The sequence below is a fragment of the Salvelinus namaycush genome, chromosome 12 (assembly GCF_016432855.1).
Source record: "Salvelinus namaycush isolate Seneca chromosome 12, SaNama_1.0, whole genome shotgun sequence".
In the NCBI taxonomy this organism is placed as follows: Eukaryota; Metazoa; Chordata; class Actinopteri; order Salmoniformes; family Salmonidae; genus Salvelinus; species Salvelinus namaycush.
Genome location: NC_052318.1, coordinates 4,458,759 through 4,480,128, shown reverse-complemented (window position 1 = coordinate 4,480,128; position 21,370 = coordinate 4,458,759). Strand labels below are relative to the sequence as shown.

At 45.1% G+C, this 21,370-nt stretch overlaps 1 protein-coding gene across 1 annotated transcript in view; it reads right to left on the bottom strand.

Moving 5' to 3' along the window:
* Positions 1-1,180: 1,180 nt before the first annotated feature.
* LOC120056745 (calcium/calmodulin-dependent protein kinase kinase 1-like) overlaps positions 1,181-21,370 on the bottom strand; it is a 70,893-nt gene continuing 50,703 nt past the window's right edge. Inside the window, exons 8-11 of the mRNA XM_039004952.1 lie at positions 16,139-16,227; positions 11,242-11,441; positions 1,322-1,375; positions 1,181-1,198 (exon numbers count right to left, since the gene is read on the bottom strand). Of these exons, the coding sequence (XP_038860880.1) occupies positions 1,181-1,198; positions 1,322-1,375; positions 11,242-11,441; positions 16,139-16,227 (361 nt within the window). The remainder of the gene's footprint in view (positions 1,199-1,321; positions 1,376-11,241; positions 11,442-16,138; positions 16,228-21,370) is intronic.

The window sequence follows — 21,370 nt, the reverse complement described above, 5'->3', positions numbered from 1 at the left end:
CCATGTTACAGTCTCTGCCTCTACAACAATAGAACATGGTCCATGTTACAGTCTCTGTCTCTACAATAGAACATGGTCCATGTTACAGTCTCTACCTCTACAACAATAGAACACGGTCCATGTTACAGTCTCTGTCTCTACAATAGAACACGGTCCATGTTACAGTCTCTGTCTCTACAACAATAGAACACGGTCCATGTTACAGTCTCTGCCTCTATAATAGAACACGGTCCATGTTACAGTCTCTGCCTCTACAATAGAACACGGTCCATGTTACAGTCTCTGCCTCTACAATAGAACATGGTCCATGTTACAGTCTCTGCCTCTACAATAGAACACGGTCCATGTTACAGTCTCTGTCTCTACAATAGAACACGGTCCATGTTACAGTCTCTGTCTCTACAATAGAACACGGTCCATGTTACAGTCTCTGTCTCTACAACAATAGAACACGGTCCATGTTACAGTCTCTGCCTCTACAACAATAGAACATGGTCCATGTTACAGTCTCTGTCTCTACAATAGAACATGGTCCATGTTACAGTCTCTACCTCTACAACAATAGAACACGGTCCATGTTACAGTCTCTGTCTCTACAACAATAGAACACGGTCCATGTTACAGTCTCTGCCTCTACAATAGAACACGGTCCATGTTACAGTCTCTGCCTCTACAATAGAACATGGTCCATGTTACAGTCTCTGTCTCTACAATAGAACACGGTCCATGTTACAGTCTCTGCCTCTACAATAGAACACGGTCCATGTTACAGTCTCTGCCTCTACAATAGAACACGGTCCATGTTACAGTCTCTGTCTCTACAATAGAACACGGTCCATGTTACAGTCTCTGTCTCTACAATAGAACACGGTCCATGTTACAGTCTCTGCCTCTACAATAGAACATGGTCCATGTTACAGTCTCTGCCTCTACAATAGAACACGGTCCATGTTACAGTCTCTGTCTCTACAATAGAACACGGTCCATGTTACAGTCTCTGTCTCTACAACAATAGAACATGGTCCAGGTGCTGGTCTTTTGAACAGACAAATCTACCCTTTTCTCACTATCGTGCTGACCCAAACCAAACGGTGTCGGTTCAGATAGTTTCTTTTCATATTGTCCGGCATTTTATCACCTATGGCGGATGCATAACAAGGCCAGCAGAGCCCAGTTGGGTTCAGTTCTGTGAAAAACCCTATAGAGGTAGACAGGAGAAACACTTATTTCACCTCTTCTTCCAGAGAATGTCACTAAAACAAACAAGTTGTGGGCAGGCTGGTAGGAAGTAACAAGAGGAGAAAATGGACTGTTGGCTTACCTTCCCAAACACAAAGCAGTAGAGAGTTACTCCCATGGCCCATACGTCCAAAGCCTGAAAAACAGTGGCAGTAGAAGGGTTGGAGAAGCTGTATCACTATAAACAGTAGCAGTAGAAGGGTTGGAGAAGCTGTATCACTATAAACAGTAGCAGTAGAAGGGTTGGAGAAGCTGTATCACTATAAACAGTAGCAGTAGAAGGGTTGGAGAAGCTGTACCACTATAAACAGTAGCAGTAGAAGGGTTGGAGAAGCTGTATAACTATAAACAGTAGCAGTAGAAGGGTTGGAGAAGCTGTATCACTATAAACAGTAGCAGTAGAAGGGTTGGAGGAGCTGTATCACTATAAACAGTAGCAGTAGAAGGGTTGGAGAAGCTGTATCACTATAAACAGTAGCAGTAGAAGGGTTGGAGGAGCTGTAGTACTATAAACAGTAGCAGTAGAAGGGTTGGAGGAGCTGTATCACTATAAACAGTAGCAGTAGAAGGGTTGGAGAAGCTGTATCACTATAAACAGTAGCAGTAGAAGGGTTGGAGAAGCTGTATCACTATAAACAGTAGCAGTAGAAGGGTTGGAGAAGCTGTATCACTATAAACAGTAGCAGTAGAAGGGTTGGAGGAGCTGTATCACTATAAACAGTAGCAGTAGAAGGGTTGGAGAAGCTGTATCACTATAAACAGTAGCAGTAGAAGGGTTGGAGAAGCTGTATCACTATAAACAGTAGCAGTAGAAGGGTTGGAGAAGATGTACCACTATAAACAGTAGCAGTAGAAGGGTTGGAGAAGCTGTATAACTATAAACAGTAGCAGTAGAAGGGTTGGAGAAGCTGTATCACTATAAACAGTAGCAGTAGAAGGGTTGGAGAAGCTGTATAACTATAAACAGTAGCAGTAGAAGGGTTGGAGAAGCTGTAGTACTATAAACAGTAGCAGTAGAAGGGTTGGAGGAGCTGTATCACTATAAACAGTAGCAGTAGAAGGGTTGGAGAAGCTGTATCACTATAAACAGTAGCAGTAGAAGGGTTGGAGGAGCTGTATCACTATAAACAGTAGCAGTAGAAGGGTTGGAGAAGCTGTATCACTATAAACAGTAGGAGTAGAAGGGTTGGAGAAGCTATATCACTATAAACAGTAGCAGTAGAAGGGTTGGAGAAGCTGTATCACTATAAACAGTAGCAGTAGAAGGGTTGGAGAAGCTGTATCACTATAAACAGTAGCAGTAGAAGGGTTGGAGAAGCTGTATCACTATAAACAGTAGCAGTAGAAGGGTTGGAGAAGCTGTACCACTATAAACAGTAGCAGTAGAAGGGTTGGAGGAGCTGTATCACTATAAACAGTAGCAGTAGAAGGGTTGGAGAAGCTGTACCACTATAAACAGTAGCAGTAGAAGGGTTGGAGGAGCTGTATCACTATAAACAGTAGCAGACGGACGGACATACAGTATAGACAGGTACATACAGACAGATAGACAAGCACCCAACACACACAGCATTCATAGTCCATCATCAACCCAACCTGCTTTTAAACAATCTTCCAGTGACATGGAAGTGTCTCAAAATCAAATCATTTAGACTGTAGAAGTGTTCTGCTGCTGTATATAGAATATGTAAATGTCCATGAGCAGCGTACAGCGTTCGCTCTTCAACGAGGCTCGGGGAGTTACTAATCACTCAAGGACTACTGGGCTCATCAGAACAGGAGCGACACTTTGTACAGCACGTGTTCTTTGAAGTCAGACAGCCAAAAGGGAAGGATAGCAGCCTACAGCAGCGTATTTCAATCAGCTGTGTAGTGATAGGTCAAAAAAGTAAACCTGCCCCCATGGGGGGGGGGGGGGGGGGGAGTTTGGGATCCCCTGGTCTACAGTAGTCAGCATCATACTGTTCTGCCTGTTCCTGACCAAACCCATCAAATAAAACTGCCATTGGGGGATTACCCAGAAAATAGTCCTGAAAATGAATGAGTTATTTTAAAAAGTGTGTGGGCAGATTAAATAGATGCAGCCAGAGAGAGAGAGCTGCTGCAGCTGCTGTGTTGTTCTGCCTAGTGGTGGGCTCCTCCCCTCCCCTCCCCTCCCCTCCCCTCCCCTCCCCTTCTCTCCTCCCATCCTCTCCCCTCCCCTCCCCTCCCCCTCTTCTCTCCTTGTCTTGCTGCCTGACGCTTGTTGCTAAATCAACATGCAGGGAGGGAAACGAAGAGAGAGAGAGACAAAAATAGAGAGGGAGAGGAGAGAGAGAGGGAGAGAGAGAGGGAGAGGATAGAGAGAGGGAGAGGATAGAGAGAGGGAGAGGAGAGAGGGAGAGGGGAGAGAGAGACAAGGAGAGGGGGGAGAGAGAGAGAGAGAGAGCGAGAGGGAGGCGAGAGAGACTCTGCTCTGCCTCCTTCCTCCTGTTCTGCCTCTCGTTCCTTCGCTAGTTCCACTATACACAGCTCTATAGAGACCTGGGCTGGTTACAGACCAACAGTCAGAACCCTTTACTATACACAGCTCTATAGAGACCTGGGCTGGCTACAGACCAACAGAACCCTTTACTATACACAGCTCTATAGAGACCTGGGCTGGCTACAGACCAACAGAACCCTTTACTATACACAGCTCTATAGAGACCTGGGCTGGTTACAGACCAACAGAACCCTTTACTATACACAGCTCTATAGAGACCTGGGCTGGTTACAGACCAACAGAACCCTTTACTATACACAGCTCTATAGAGACCTGGGCTGGTTACAGACCAACAGAACCCTTTACTATACACAGCTCTATAGAGACCTGGGCTGGTTACAGACCAACAGAACCCTTTACTATACACAGCTCTATAGAGACCTGGGCTGGTTACAGACCAACAGAACCCTTTACTATACACAGCTCTATAGAGACCTGGGCTGGTTACAGACCAACAGAACCCTTTACTATACACAGCTCTATAGAGACCTGGGCTGGCTACAGACCAACAGAACCCTTTACTATACACAGCTCTATAGAGACCTGGGCTGGCTACAGACCAACAGAACCCTTTACTATACACAGCTCTATAGAGACCTGGGCTGGTTACAGACCAACAGAACCCTTTACTATACACAGCTCTATAGAGACCTGGGCTGGTTACAGACCAACAGAACCCTTTACTATACACAGCTCTATAGAGACCTAGGCTGGCTACAGACCAACAGAACCCTTTACTATACACAGCTCTATAGAGACCTGGGCTGGTTACAGACCAACAGAACCCTTTACTACCCACAGCTCTATAGAGACCTGGGCTGGTTACAGACCAACAGAACCCTTTACTATACACAGCTCTATAGAGACCTGGGCTGGCTACAGACCAACAGAACCCTTTACTATACACAGCTCTATAGAGACCTGGGCTGGTTACAGACCAACAGAACCCTTTACTATACACAGCTCTATAGAGACCTGGGCTGGCTACAGACCAACAGAACCCTTTACTATACACAGCTCTATAGAGACCTGGGCTGGTTACAGACCAACAGAACCCTTTACTATACACAGCTCTATAGAGACCTGGGCTGGTTACAGACCAACAGAACCCTTTACTATACACAGCTCTATAGAGACCTGGGCTGGTTACAGACCAACAGAACCCTTTACTATACACAGCTCTATAGAGACCTGGGCTGGCTACAGACCAACAGAACCCTTTACTATACACAGCTCTATAGAGACCTGGGCTGGCTACAGACCAACAGAACCCTTTACTATACACAGCTCTATAGAGACCTGGGCTGGCTACAGACCAACAGAACCCTTTACTATACACAGCTCTATAGAGACCTGGGCTGGTTACAGACCAACAGAACCCTTTACTATACACAGCTCTATAGAGACCTGGGCTGGTTACAGACCAACAGAACCCTTTACTATACACAGCTCTATAGAGACCTGGGCTGGTTACAGACCAACAGAACCCTTTACTATACACAGCTCTATAGAGACCTGGGCTGGTTACAGACCAACAGAACCCTTTACTATACACAGCTCTATAGAGACCTGGGCTGGTTACAGACCAACAGAACCCTTTACTATACACAGCTCTATAGAGACCTGGGCTGGTTACAGACCAACAGAACCCTTTACTATACACAGCTCTATAGAGACCTGGGCTGGTTACAGACCAACAGAACCCTTTACTATACACAGCTCTATAGAGACCTGGGCTGGCTACAGACCAACAGAACCCTTTACTATACACAGCTCTATAGAGACCTGGGCTGGCTACAGACCAACAGAACCCTTTACTATACACAGCTCTATAGAGACCTGGGCTGGTTACAGACCAACAGAACCCTTTACTATACACAGCTCTATAGAGACCTGGGCTGGCTACAGACCAACAGAACCCTTTACTATACACAGCTCTATAGAGACCTGGGCTGGTTACAGACCAACAGAACCCTTTACTATACACAGCTCTATAGAGACCTGGGCTGGTTACAGAACAACAGAACCCTTTACTATACACAGCTCTATAGAGACCTGGGCTGGCTACAGACCAACAGAACCCTTTACTATACACAGCTCTATAGAGACCTGGGCTGGCTACAGACCAACAGAACCCTTTACTATACACAGCTCTATAGAGACCTGGGCTGGTTACAGACCAACAGAACCCTTTACTATACACAGCTCTATAGAGACCTGGGCTGGCTACAGACCAACAGAACCCTTTACTATACACAGCTCTATAGAGACCTGGGCTGGTTACAGACCAACAGAACCCTTTACTATACACAGCTCTATAGAGACCTGGGCTGGTTACAGACCAACAGAACCCTTTACTATACACAGCTCTATAGAGACCTGGGCTGGTTACAGACCAACAGAACCCTTTACTATACACAGCTCTATAGAGACCTGGGCTGGTTACAGACCAACAGAACCCTTTACTATACACAGCTCTATAGAGACCTGGGCTGGCTACAGACCAACAGAACCCTTTACTATACACAGCTCTATAGAGACCTGGGCTGGCTACAGACCAACAGAACCCTTTACTATACACAGCTCTATAGAGACCTGGGCTGGCTACAGACCAACAGAACCCTTTACTATACACAGCTCTATAGAGACCTGGGCTGGTTACAGACCAACAGAACCCTTTACTATACACAGCTCTATAGAGACCTGGGCTGGCTACAGAACAACAGAACCCTTTACTATACACAGCTCTATAGAGACCTGGGCTGGTTACAGATCAACAGTCAGAACCCTTTACTATACACAGCTCTATAGAGACCTGGGCTGGTTACAGACCAACAGAACCCTTTACTATACACAGCTCTATAGAGACCTGGGCTGGTTACAGACCAACAGAACCCTTTACTATACACAGCTCTATAGAGACCTGGGCTGGCTACAGACCAACAGAACCCTTTACTATACACAGCTCTATAGAGACCTGGGCTGGTTACAGACCAACAGAACCCTTTACTATACACAGCTCTATAGAGACCTGGGCTGGTTACAGACCAACAGAACCCTTTACTATACACAGCTCTATAGAGACCTGGGCTGGTTACAGACCAACAGAACCCTTTACTATACACAGCTCTATAGAGACCTGGGCTGGTTACAGACCAACAGAACCCTTTACTATACACAGCTCTATAGAGACCTGGGCTGGTTACAGACCAACAGAACCCTTTACTATACACAGCTCTATAGAGACCTGGGCTGGCTACAGACCAACAGAACCCTTTACTATACACAGCTCTATAGAGACCTGGGCTGGTTACAGACCAACAGAACCCTTTACTATACACAGCTCTATAGAGACCTGGGCTGGCTACAGACCAACAGAACCCTTTACTATACACAGCTCTATAGAGACCTGGGCTGGTTACAGACCAAGAGAACCCTTTACTATACACAGCTCTATAGAGACCTGGGCTGGCTACAGACCAACAGAACCCTTTACTATACACAGCTCTATAGAGACCTGGGCTGGTTACAGACCAACAGAACCCTTTACTATACACAGCTCTATAGAGACCTGGGCTGGTTACAGACCAACAGAACCCTTTACTATACACAGCTCTATAGAGACCTAGGCTGGTTACAGACCAACAGAACCCTTTACTATACACAGCTCTATAGAGACCTGGGCTGGTTACAGACCAACAGAACCCTTTACTATACACAGCTCTATAGAGACCTGGGCTGGTTACAGACCAACAGAACCCTTTACTATACACAGCTCTATAGAGACCTGGGCTGGTTACAGACCAACAGAACCCTTTACTATACACAGCTCTATAGAGACCTGGGCTGGTTACAGACCAACAGAACCCTTTACTATACACAGCTCTATAGAGACCTGGGCTGGTTACAGACCAACAGAACCCTTTACTATACACAGCTCTATAGAGACCTGGGCTGGTTACAGACCAACAGTCAGTACCCTTTACTATACACAGCTCTATAGAGACCTGGGCTGGCTACAGACCAACAGAACCCTTTACTATACACAGCTCTATAGAGACCTGGGCTGGCTACAGACCAACAGAACCCTTTACTATACACAGCTCTATAGAGACCTGGGCTGGCTACAGACCAACAGAACCCTTTACTATACACAGCTCTATAGAGACCTGGGCTGGCTACAGACCAACAGAACCCTTTACTATACACAGCTCTATAGAGACCTGGGCTGGTTACAGACCAACAGAACCCTTTACTATACACAGCTCTATAGAGACCTGGGCTGGCTACAGACCAACAGAACCCTTTACTATACACAGCTCTATAGAGACCTGGGCTGGTTACAGACCAACAGAACCCTTTACTATACACAGCTCTATAGAGACCTGGGCTGGTTACAGACCAACAGAACCCTTTACTATACACAGCTCTATAGAGACCTGGGCTGGTTACAGACCAACAGAACCCTTTACTATACACAGCTCTATAGAGACCTGGGCTGGTTACAGACCAACAGAACCCTTTACTATACACAGCTCTATAGAGACCTGGGCTGGTTACAGACCAACAGAACCCTTTACTATACACAGCTCTATAGAGACCTGGGCTGGCTACAGACCAACAGAACCCTTTACTATACACAGCTCTATAGAGACCTGGGCTGGCTACAGACCAACAGAACCCTTTACTATACACAGCTCTATAGAGACCTGGGCTGGTTACAGACCAACAGAACCCTTTACTATACACAGCTCTATAGAGACCTGGGCTGGTTACAGACCAACAGAACCCTTTACTACACACAGCTCTATAGAGACCTGGGCTGGTTACAGACCAACAGAACCCTTTACTACCCACAGCTCTATAGAGACCTGGGCTGGCTACAGACCAACAGAACCCTTTACTACCCACAGATCTATAGAGACCTGGGCTGGCTACAGACCAACAGAACCCTTTACTACCCACAGCTCTATAGAGACCTGGGCTGGTTACAGACCAACAGAACCCTTTACTATACACAGCTCTATAGAGACCTGGGCTGGTTACAGACCAACAGAACCCTTTACTATACACAGCTCTATAGAGACCTGGGCTGGTTACAGACCAACAGAACCCTTTACTATACACAGCTCTATAGAGACCTGGGCTGGTTACAGACCAACAGTCAGAACCCTTTACTACCCACAGCTCTATAGAGACCTGGGCTGGTTACAGACCAACAGAACCCTTTACTATACACAGCTCTATAGAGACCTGGGCTGGTTACAGACCAACAGTCAGAACCCTTTACTATACACAGCTCTATAGAGACCTGGGCTGGTTACAGACCAACAGAACCCTTTACTATACACAGCTCTATAGAGACCTGGGCTGGTTACAGACCAACAGAACCCTTTACTATACACAGCTCTATAGAGACCTGGGCTGGTTACAGACCAACAGAACCCTTTACTATACACAGCTCTATAGAGACCTGGGCTGGTTACAGACCAACAGAACCCTTTACTATACACAGCTCTATAGAGACCTGGGCTGGTTACAGACCAACAGAACCCTTTACTACCCACAGCTCTATAGAGACCTGGGCTGGCTACAGACCAACAGAACCCTTTACTATACACAGCTCTATAGAGACCTGGGCTGGCTACAGACCAACAGAACCCTTTACTATACACAGCTCTATAGAGACCTGGGCTGGTTACAGACCAACAGTCAGAACCCTTTACTATACACAGCTCTATAGAGACCTGGGCTGGTTACAGACCAACAGAACCCTTTACTATACACAGCTCTATAGAGACCTGGGCTGGCTACAGACCAACAGAACCCTTTACTATACACAGCTCTATAGAGACCTGGGCTGGTTACAGACCAACAGAACCCTTTACTATACACAGCTCTATAGAGACCTGGGCTGGTTACAGACCAACAGAACCCTTTACTATACACAGCTCTATAGAGACCTGGGCTGGCTACAGACCAACAGAACCCTTTACTATACACAGCTCTATAGAGACCTGGGCTGGCTACAGAACAACAGAACCCTTTATTAAGTAGTTTATTAGGTACACCACCACATTCATGAAAATGGTTTGCTCCTACAGACATTAAATCACATGGCCGTGGTTAATATTCGATTGAATGTTAGTATGGGCAAAACTAGTGACCTAAGCAACATTGAGCGTGTTATGCTCGTCGGTGCCAGGCGTGCCGGATTCTAGTATCTCAGAAAACGGACGGCCTCCTTGTCTTTTCACACACGACAGTGTCTAGGGTTGACCGAGAATGGCGCGACAAACACACATCCAGGCAGCGGCAGTCCTGTGGGCGAAAACAGCTCGTTGATGAGAGAGGTGGAAGGAGAATGGCAAGAATCGTCGTGCAAGCTAACAGGCGGGTCACAAACAGACAAATAACACTGCAGTAAAAACAGCGGAGTGCAGAATCTGAAGGTCCTTGTCAAGGATGGACTAACTGCAGCAAGCGACCACACCTGGTTCCACTCCTACCAGCTAAAAACAAGAAGAAGCGGCTCCAGTGGGCACGCCATCACCAACACTGGACAATTGAGGGGAAAAACCATTGTTGTCTGGTCCGACGAATCCCGGGGTCCTGTTCTGTCATGCTGAGTCAGGATTTGGCGTCCATGGCCCCATCCTGCCTGGAGTCAACGGTACAGGCCATGGCCCCATCCTGCCTGGAGTCAACGGTACAGGCCATGGCTCCATCCTGCCTGGAGTCAACGGTACAGGCCATGGACCCATCCTGCCTGGAGTCAACGGTACAGGCCATGGACCCATCCTGCCTGGAGTCAACGGTACAGGCCATGGCTCCATCCTGCCTGGAGTCAACGGTACAGGCCATGGACCCATCCTGCCTGGAGTCAACGGTACAGGCCATGGACCCATCCTGCCTGGAGTCAACGGTACAGGCCATGGACCCATCCTGCCTGGAGTCAACGGTACAGGCCATGGACCCATCCTGCCTGGAGTCAACGGTACAGGCTGGGGGTGGCTGTGATGTAATAGTGTGAGGAATGTTTTCCTGGCACACGTTAGGTCCCTTGATACCAATTGAACAACGTTTGAGCACCACACCTTGTAGAATCCACGCCCCGAAGAATTCAGTTTGTTCTGGAGGCACCGACCCGGTACTAGATGGGTTTACCTAATAAATTGGCCACTGAGTGTATATAACATGTATAGACTAATATAATAGATCATGTGCATGTCGGTGGTGATGACATGCTAGTGCCGAAGATGACAAGGGAAATACGTGTTGATATAATCTAACTTTAACACACACACACACACACACACACACACACACACACACACACACACACACACACACACACACACACACACACACACACACACACACACACACACACACACACACACACACACACACACACACACACACACACACACACACACACTGCCCCCCTCACACATACACACATCCTGTAACCCCACCTTGCCACTGAAGCTCTGGCGGATGTCTGACAGGGTCTCTGGAGCCATGAAGGCAGGAGTCCCAGCTGTGGAGGATAGCAGGGCATCGTTGCCCTCAAACTGGTTACTGACCCCAAAGTCAGCAATCTTCACATGACTGTCGTCACCCAGCAGCAGGTTAGAAGGCTTGATGTCCCGGTGGACTATCTTCTGGTAGTGCACTGAGGAGAACAGAGACAAAGAAAGAAAGAAAGAAAGAAAGAAAGAAAGAAAGAAAGAAAGAAAGAAAGAAAGAAAGAAAGCGAGAGAGAGAGAGGGCGAAATAGCAGAACTTTATATGGTAAGTGATTCCATGATCCCAGACTTTCTAATGACCATTATGATTTGGCCACGAGACAGAGTTTTTCTGTGGTCAGAAACACCGCAGTTGTTCTTTAAAAAAAGCTCTTCTTCTACCAGGCAGAGAGGAAGACATTCTACTCAACCGGGTCGTGTTCATAAGAGCACAATGTAGCAAAAAAAGTAGCAAAACCAGCATTTCCTCAAGTTCAATAACAATACAATACATTTAGTAGAAGCTTTAATCTCTAGCGATTTACACTCATGAATGTATACACTACCGTTCAAAAGTTTGGGGACACTTAGAAATATCCTTGTTTTTGAAAGAAAAGCAATTTTTTTGTCCATTTAAAATAACATCAAATTGATCAGAAATACAGTGTAGACATTGTTAATGTTGTAAGTGACTATTGTAGGTGGAAACGGCAGATTTTTTATGGAATATCAACATACTGTAGTCGTACAGAGGCCCATTATCAGCAACCATCACTCCTCTGTTCAACTGGCACGTTGTGTTAGCTAATCCAAGTTTATCATTTTAAAAGGCTAATTGATCATTAGAAAACCCTTTTGCAATTATGTTAGCACACCTGAAAACTCTTGTCGTGATTAAAGAAGCAATAAAACTGGCCTTCTTTAGACTAGTTGAGTATCTGGAGCATCAGCATTTGTGGGTTTGATTACAGGCTCAAAGAAAACAGATGGCTCACAAGTCCTCAACCGGCAGCTTCATTAAATAGTACCCGCAAAACACCAGTCTCAACGTCAACAATGAAGAGGCGACTCCGGGACGCTGGCCTTCTAATGAAGCTGCCAGTTGAGGACTTGAGCCATCTGTTTCTCAAACTAGACACTCTAATGTACTCGTCCTCTTGCTCAGTTGTGCACCGGGGCCTCCCACTCTTTCTATTCTGGTTAGAGCCAGGTTGCGCTGTTCTGTGAAGGGAGTGGTACACAGCGTTGTACGAGATCTTCAGTTTCTTGGCAATTTCTCGCATGGAATAGCCTTCATTTCTCAGAACAAGAATAGACTGATGAGTTTCAGAAGAAAGGTCTGATTACTGCTGCCTGGCAGTGACGGCTGTATCACCCACACACAGATGTGATGCACCGTGCTGCTGCCTGGCAGTGAATGTTGTAACACCAGATGTGATGTGACACGGGTCGCTCCCCGGATTAATGATTGAACAGTGAAGACATGAATGGCTTGACCTTGGGGTTGATTTCTATGGTACAGAAACATTGTGAGTACGTACAGGGTGACTGATACTAAGTTATACTGTAGCTCTTCACACACACAAAGAGACACACTAACTTTGACATTTAAGTAATTTAGCAGATGCTCTTATCCAGAACAATTTACAGGAGCAATTAGGGTTAAGTGCCTTGCTCAAGGTCACATACAGATTGTGGATTAGAGCGTTTGCTAAACGACTAAAATGTAAAACGATCAAATTCAGTTTATTTCAAGTGCATTCAAATTCACATCAATGTCATAACACATTTTAGAGAGAAAGTAATTGCTGTAAATCTGTGAGTCTTGCATAAAAGGGCCAATCTGTGAGTCTTGCATAAAAGGGCCAATCTGTGAGTCATGCATTAAAGGGCCAATCTGTGAGTCATGCATTAAAGGGACAATCTGTGAGTCATGCAATAAAGGGCCAATCTGTGAGTCATGCATAAAGGGCCAAACTGTGAGTCAAGCATTAAAGGGCCAATCTGTGAGTCATGCATTAAGGGCCAAACTGTGAGTCAAGCATTAAAGGGCCAATCTGTGATTCATGCATTAAAGGGCCAATCTGTGATTTCTACATCCAGTTTTTGACTTTTAGATTAATTATATACACATTGATTCTTGAAGAATGTAACTTATAAATGTCTCATGAGCTGAGTTCAACTGTCATACCTCATTAGAAACCCCCCAAAATAAGCTTGTTTAACACCAATGTTTGTAAACAATGTATCGGTAAACAAACAGTCAGTCCTTGCATCCGTAGCTCTGTCTAAGAACTTGAGAGTGGGTACATTTCTCCAGGCCCATCCCTCAGTTTTTTACCAAAATATACAGCGGGTAGACTTTGTTATTTTGAAGTGCAGAACCTTATTAGAGTACATTAGAGTCCATTAGAGTACATTAGAGTCCATTAGAGTACATTAGAGTCCATTCGAGTCCATTAGAGTCCATTAGAGTCCATTAGAGTCCATTAGAGTACATTAGAGTCCATTAGAGTCCATTAGAGTACATTAGAGCAAACATATACACTAACTCCTCCTACGTGACCCAACATCCTGCGATGCAACTAACCGTGTAACGACAACAATTACAGAGAAGATCCAAACAGGAACATTGCTCTAAGCTGGTGAGTCGCGCATTAAGGAAACAAACATTTATTTAACTAGGCAAGTCAGTTAAGAACAAATTCCTATTTACAACGATGCCCTAGGAACAGTGGGTTAACTGCCTTGTTCAGGGGCAGAACAACAGATTTTTACCTTGTCAGCTCAGGGATTCGATCCAAAGACCTATCGGTTACTGGCCCAACGCTCTAACCGCTAGGCTACCTGCCGTAAACTATGTGAAGCATATTGCTTATCCTACATGATACTAGTAGCCATGCTACTACGGAGGTGAATACTTCCTATAGGCTTTATCCACTCCCTATATGTTACACAACATAGCCCAAGCTCTGCCATGCTATACAGAAGCCTACAGAGCACACGCTGCATACGTAGAGAGCATACAGGACACAACATACTGTAACCCATCCTACCATAGTACTACAGTACAGTTCACCTATTGATTATGCTAATAGCCCTGTGAGTCAGAACCCCCTCAGTCTAATAACAGCCTTAGAAAAGCCCTGATTGGCTATAAGCTCAACACTAAACATCCTGATTGGCTATAAGCTCAACACTAAACATCCTGATTGGCTATAAACTCAACACTAAACATCCTGATTGGCTATACGCTCAACACTAAACATCCTGATTGGCTATAAGCTCAACACTGAACATCCTGATTGGCTATAAGCTCAACACTGAACATCCTGATTGGCTATAAGCTCAATACTGAAGCTCCTGATTGGCTATAACCTCAACACTGAACATCCTGATTGGCTATAACCTCAACACTGAACATCCTGATTGGCTATAACCTCAACACTAAACATCCTGATTGGCTATAAGCGCAACACTAAACATCCTGATTGGCTATAACCTCAACACTAAACATCCTGATTGGCTATAACCTCAACACTAAACATCCTGATTGGCTATAACCTCAACACTAAACATCCTGATTGGCTATAACCTCAACACTAAACATCCTGATTGGCTATAAGCGCAACACTAAACATCCTGATTGGCTATAAGCTCAATATTGAAGCTCCTGATTGGCTATAAGCTCAACACTGAACATCCTGATTGGCTATACGCTCAACACTAAACATCCTGATTGCCTATAACCTCAACACTGAACATCCTGATTGGCTATAACCTCAACACTGAACATCCTGATTGGCTATAAGCGCAACACTGAACATCCTGATTGCCTATAACCTCAACACTGAACATCCTGATTGGCTATAACCTCAACACTAAACATCCTGATTGGCTATAACCTCAACACTAAACATCCTGATTGGCTATAACCTCAACACTGAACATCCTGATTGGCTATAACCTCAACACTGAACATCCTGATTGGCTATAACCTCAACACTAAACATCCTGATTGGCTATAACCTCAACACTGAACATCCTGATTGCCTATAACCTCAACACTGAACATCCTGATTGGCTATAACCTCAACACTAAACATCCTGATTGGCTATAAGCTCAATACTGAAGCTCCTGATTGGCTATGAGCTCAATAGCACTGAGGATGTAGATTGTGTCTGACAGTCTGACACACCAGAAGAGAGAAAGTCCTTTAGGACGTGAACATACTGTGGCTGGAGGGGAGCTAGACGAGGGCTGGGGGGGAAAACACAGAGAGACGGGGAAATGGAGACTCAAGTCTACCAGGCACACTGTTCTACCCTGTTCAGTGATGGAGGGTGGCTCCTCTTCTCCACTGAGATTATGATATGGGCTAGTCTGGCAGTCTGGCAGTCTGATAGTCAGGCAGTCTGATAGTCAGGCAGTCTGGTAGTCAGGCAGTCTGGCAGTCAGGCAGTCTGGCAGTCTGGTAGTCAGGCAGTCTGGCAGTCAGGCAGTCTGGCAGTCAGGCAGTCAGGCAGTCTGGCAGTCAGGCAGTCTGATAGTCAGGCAGTCTGATAGTCAGGCAGTCTGGCAGTCAGGCAGTCTGATAGTCAGGCAGTCTGATAGTCAGGCAGTCTGATAGTCAGGCAGTCTGGCAGTCTGATAGTCAGGCAGTCTGGTAGTCAGGCAGTCTGATAGTCAGGCAGTCTGATAGTCAGGCAGTCAGGCAGTCTGGTAGTCAGGCAGTCTGGTAGTCAGGCAGTCTGGTAGTCAGGCAGTCTGGTACCTCTGCTGCAACTCAATGATATAGCGGTATATACAGCACTGTATGTATGAGGGGAAAAGGAGAGGAAGGAGTATGATGGTAGTACTCACAGTACTCCATGCCCAAGACGATGTCTCTGAAGTAGAGGCGTGTCTGCTGCTCAGTGAAGGGGCTGTCTGTGGGGACCTCCATCACTGGACTGGGATCGCCGCAGGAACCAACCCACAGACAGGTAGAGAGAGAGAGACAACATAGTACATAGCTAACAATAACATTTTAAACGTTATTCTTTTGAAACGTTTGTGTGTGTAATGTTTACTGTGAATTTGTTTGTTTACTTGCTTTGGCAATGTAAACATATGTTTCCCATGCCAATAAAGCCCATTTGGGAGGGGTATATAGAGAGAGCGAGGAAGAGATAGCTAGAGAGACTGTCTGTCTGTCTGTCTGAAGAGATAGCCAGAGAGACTGTCTGTCTGTCTGACTGAAGAGATAGCTAGAGAGACTGTATGTCTGTCTGTCTGAAGAGATAGCTAGAGAGACTGTCTGTCTGTCTGAAGAGATAGCTAGAGAGACTGTATGTCTGTCTGTCTGAAGAGAGACTGTATGTCTGTCTGTCTGTCTGAAGAGATAGCTAGAGAGACTGTCTGTCTGTCTGACTGAAGAGATAGCTAGAGAGACTGTCTGTCTGTCTGTCTGACTGAAGAGATAGCTAGAGAGACTGTCTGTCTGTCTGAAGAGATAGCTAGAAAGACGGTCTGTCTGTCTGACTGAAGAGATAGCTAAAGGCATAGCCTTACTATTGAGAAAGGCTGCCATTGATAAACCTGGCTCTCACAAAATGAGGTGGAAACTGAGCTGCACTTCCTAACCTCCTGCCCAATGTATGACCATATTAGAGACACATATTTCCCTCAGATTACACAGATCCACAAAGAATTCGAAAACAAACCCGATTTTGATAAACTCCCATATCTACTGGGTGAAATACCACAGTGTGTCACGACTTCCGCCGAAGTCGGTCCCTCTCCTTGTTCGGGCGGCGTTTGGCGGTCAACGTCACCGGTCTTCTAGCCATCGCCGCTCCACCTTTCATTTTCCATTTGTTTTGTCTTGGTTTTCCGCACACCTGGTTCACATTCCCTCATCTGACCTAATGTATATTACCCTCTGTTCCCCCCCATGTCTGTGTGTGGAATTGTTTGTTTGTTACGTGTGGTTCGCATCAGGCTGGTTTGCGCCGGGTATGTGTTTGACCCGTGTGTTTTGTTTAATGTACCGCTTGTGTACTTTGGGTGTTATCACTGTGTTCCTTGGGCATGAGTAAAGTGTGCCTGTTATCACACATCTCTGCTCTCCTGCACCTGACTTCCCTTCAACCAGTTGCGCAAATTGTGACACAGTGTGCCATCACAGCAGCAAGATTTGTGACCTGTTGCCACAAGAAAAGGTCAACCAGTGAAGAACAAACACCATTGTAAATACAACCCATATTTATGCTTATTTATTTAACCTTTTGTACTTTAACCATTTGTACATCGTTACAACACTGTATATATATATAATATGACATTTTTAATATCTTCATTCTTTTGAAACTTCTGTGAAACTAATGTTTACTGTTAATTTTTATAGTTTATTTCACTTTTGTATATTATCTACCTCACTTGCTTTGGCAATAGTTAACTTCTTTGGGGTAGGGGGCAGTATTTTCACGTCCGGGTGAAAAGCGTGCCCAGAGTAAACGGCCTGCTACTCAGCCAGAAAAGCTAGAATATGCATATTATTAGTAGATTTAGATAGAAAACACTCTGAAGTTTCTAAAACTGTTTGAATGATGTCTATGAGTATAACACAACTCATATGGCAGGCAAAAACCTGAGAAAAAATCCAACCAGGAAGTGGGAAATCTGAGGTTGGTCGATTTTCAACTCAGCTCCTATTGAAGATACAGTGGGATATTGGTAATGTAGAAGTCAACAGTCTTTAGAACCTTGTCTGATGCTTCTACTGTGAAGTAGGGCCGTATGAGAGCGGATTGAGTAAGGTCTACCATGACCTGAACATGCGCTGACCATGCGTGTTCATGTGAGAGCATGCTCTGTTCTATCGCACTTCTGAAGACAAAGGAATTCTCCGGATGGAACATTATTGAAGAATTATGTTAAAAACATCCTAAAGATTGATTCAATACTTCGTTTGGCATGTTTTTTACGGACTGTAATATAACTTTTTAAACTTTTCGTCCATACTTTCCGCTGGACTTGCCCGTGCGTCGTGAGTTTGGAAAGTGTACTGAACGCTAGAACAACAAGGAGGAATTTGGACATAATTGATGGACATTATCGAACAAAACAAACATTTATTGTGGAACTGGGATTCCTGGGAGTGCATTCTGATGAAGATCATCAAAGGTAAGTGAATGTTTATAATGTTATTTCTGACTTCTGTTGACTGCACAATATGGCGGATATATTTTTGTCTTGATTGGGCTCTGAGCGCCGACCTCAGATTATTGCATGGTTTGCTTTTTCCGTAAAGCTTTTTTGAAATCTGACACAGCGGTTGCATTAAGGAGAAGTGCATCTAAAATTCCATGCATAACACTTGTATTTTCATCAACATTTATAATGAGTATTTCTGTAAATTGATGTGGCTCTCCGCAAAATCTCCGGATGTTTTGGAACTTCTGAACGTAACGCATCAATATAAACTCAGATTCTTGGATATAAATATGAACTTTTCCCAAACAAAACATACATGTATTGTGTAACATGAAGTCCTATGAGTGTCATCTGATGAAGATCATCAAAGGTTAGTGAATAATTTTATCTATATTTTTGCTTTTTGTGAATCCTCTTTTTGGCTGGAAAATGGCTGTGTTATTCTGTGAATAGGCACAGCTAACATAATCGTTTGGTTTGCTTTCGTCGTAAAGCCTTTTTGAAATCGGACACAGTGGCTGGATTTACAACAAGTGTATCTTTAAAATGGTGTAAAATACATGTATGTTTGAGGAATTTTAATTATGGGATTTCTGTTGTTTTGAATTTGGCGCACTGCAGTTTCACTGGCTGTTGTAGAGGTGGGACGCTACCGTCCCACGTACCCTAGAGAGTTAACATATGTTTCCCATGCCAATAAAGCCATTTGAATTGAATTGAGAGAGAGCGAAAGAGAGAGAAAGAGAGAGAGACAGACAGACAGACAGACAGACAGACAGACAGACAGACAGACAGACAGACAGACAGACAGACAGACAGACAGACAGACCAAGCACAGTTAGAGCAGATTGTAAATACAAGACAACCACACAACCTCCCACATCACTGGCACCCAACAGCTAACAACAAGAACATCCATACCATGTCAAATCAACCAGCACCACCAGTAACAGCTCAGAGTATTCTGCCCCCATGGATAGGATTTAATTTAACACAGGGCTTAAACAGAACATAACCAATTTCCCAATGTTAGCCTATGTAGTCACCAAATCAGCTATTCCATAGACAGCTAGCTACCTACAACTCTCAAATGTTTTCAAGTCCTCCGTTTAATTAATCCATCTAAATGCCAACTACCCTGAGTGTGTAGATGGAAAGAGCAGGATGAATTGAAATTAAAGGGGAACCTTTAATTTCCTTTCCGGTGGGAAATAGATCATTAGAAACGGTTATGCAGACAGAGAGAAAATGCTCTCTCGCTCTCTCACTCTCTCTCTCTCAATTCAAGGGCTTTATTGGCAAGGGAAACATGTGTTAACATTGCCAAAGCAAGTGAAGTAGATAATAAACAAAAGTGAAATAGACAATAAAAATTAACAGTAAACATTACACTCACAGAAGTTCCAAAAGAATAAAGACATTTCAAATGTCATATTATGTCTATAGACAGTGTTGTAACGATGTGCAAATAAGCTCAGCAAAAAAAGAAATGCCTCTTTTTCAGAACCCTGTCTTTCATAGATAATTCGTAAAAATCCAAATAACTTCACAGATCTTCATTGTAAAAGGTTTGAACACTGTTTCCCATGCTTGTTCAATGAACAATAAACAATTAATGAACATGCACCTGTGGAACGGTTGTTAAGACACTAACAGCTTACAGACGGTAGGCAATTAAGGTCACAGTTATGAAAACGTAGGACACTAAAGAGGCCTTTCTACTGACTCTGAAAAACACCAAAATAAGGATGCCCAGGGTCCCTGCTCATCTGCGTGAACGTGCCTTAGGCATGCTGCAAGGAGGCATGAGGCCTGCAGATGTGGCCAGGGCAATAAATTGCAATGTTCGTACTGTGAGACACCTAAGACAGCGCTACAGGGAGACAGGACGGACAGCTGATCGCCCTCGCAGTGGCAGACCACGTGTAACAACACCTTCACAGGATCGGTACAAGACTGTCTTCAATAGGCTGAGAGAGGCTGGACTGAGGGCTTATAGGCCTGTTGTAAGGCAGGTCCTCACCAGACATCACCAGCAACAACATCGCATTTGGGCACAAACCCACTGTCGCTGGAGTCATGGTTTTGTCTCACCAGGGGTGATGGTCGGATTCGCGCTTATCGTCGAAGGAATAAGCGTTACACCGAGGCCTGTACTCTGGAGCGGGATCGATTTGGAGGTGGAGGGTCCGTCATGGTCTGGGGCGGTGTGTCACAGCATTATCGGACTGAGCTTGTTGTCATTGCAGGCAATCTCAACGCTGTGCGTTACAGGAAAGACATCCTCCTCCCTCATGTGGTACCCTTCCTGCAGGCTCATCCTGACATGACCCTCCAGCATGACAATGCCACCAGCCATACTGCTCGTTCTCTGCGTGATTTCCTGCAAGACAGGAATGTCAGTGTTCTGCCATGGCCAGCGAAGAGCCCGGATCTCAATCCCATTGAGCACGTCTGGGACCTGTTGGATCGGAGGGTGAGGGCTTGGGCCATTCCCCCCAGAAATGTCTGGGAACTTGCAGGTGCCTTGGTGGAAGAGTGGGGTAACATCTCACAGCAAGAACTGGCAAATCTGGTGCACTCCATGAGATGCACTGCAGTACTTAAGGCAGCTGGTGGCCACACCAGATACTGACTGTTACTTTTGAATTTGACGCCCCCTTTGTTCAGGGACACAACCGATCGCTGCAGCTGTACATAGTCCATCTGTAAATAGCCCACCCAATCTACCTACCTCAACCCCATATTGTTTTTATTTACTTTTCTGCTCTTTTGCACACCAGTATCACTACTTGCACATCATCATCTGCTCATTTATCACTCCAGTGTTAATCTGCTAAATTGTAATTACTTCGCTACTATGGCTTATTTATTGCCTTACCTCCTCACGCCTTTTGC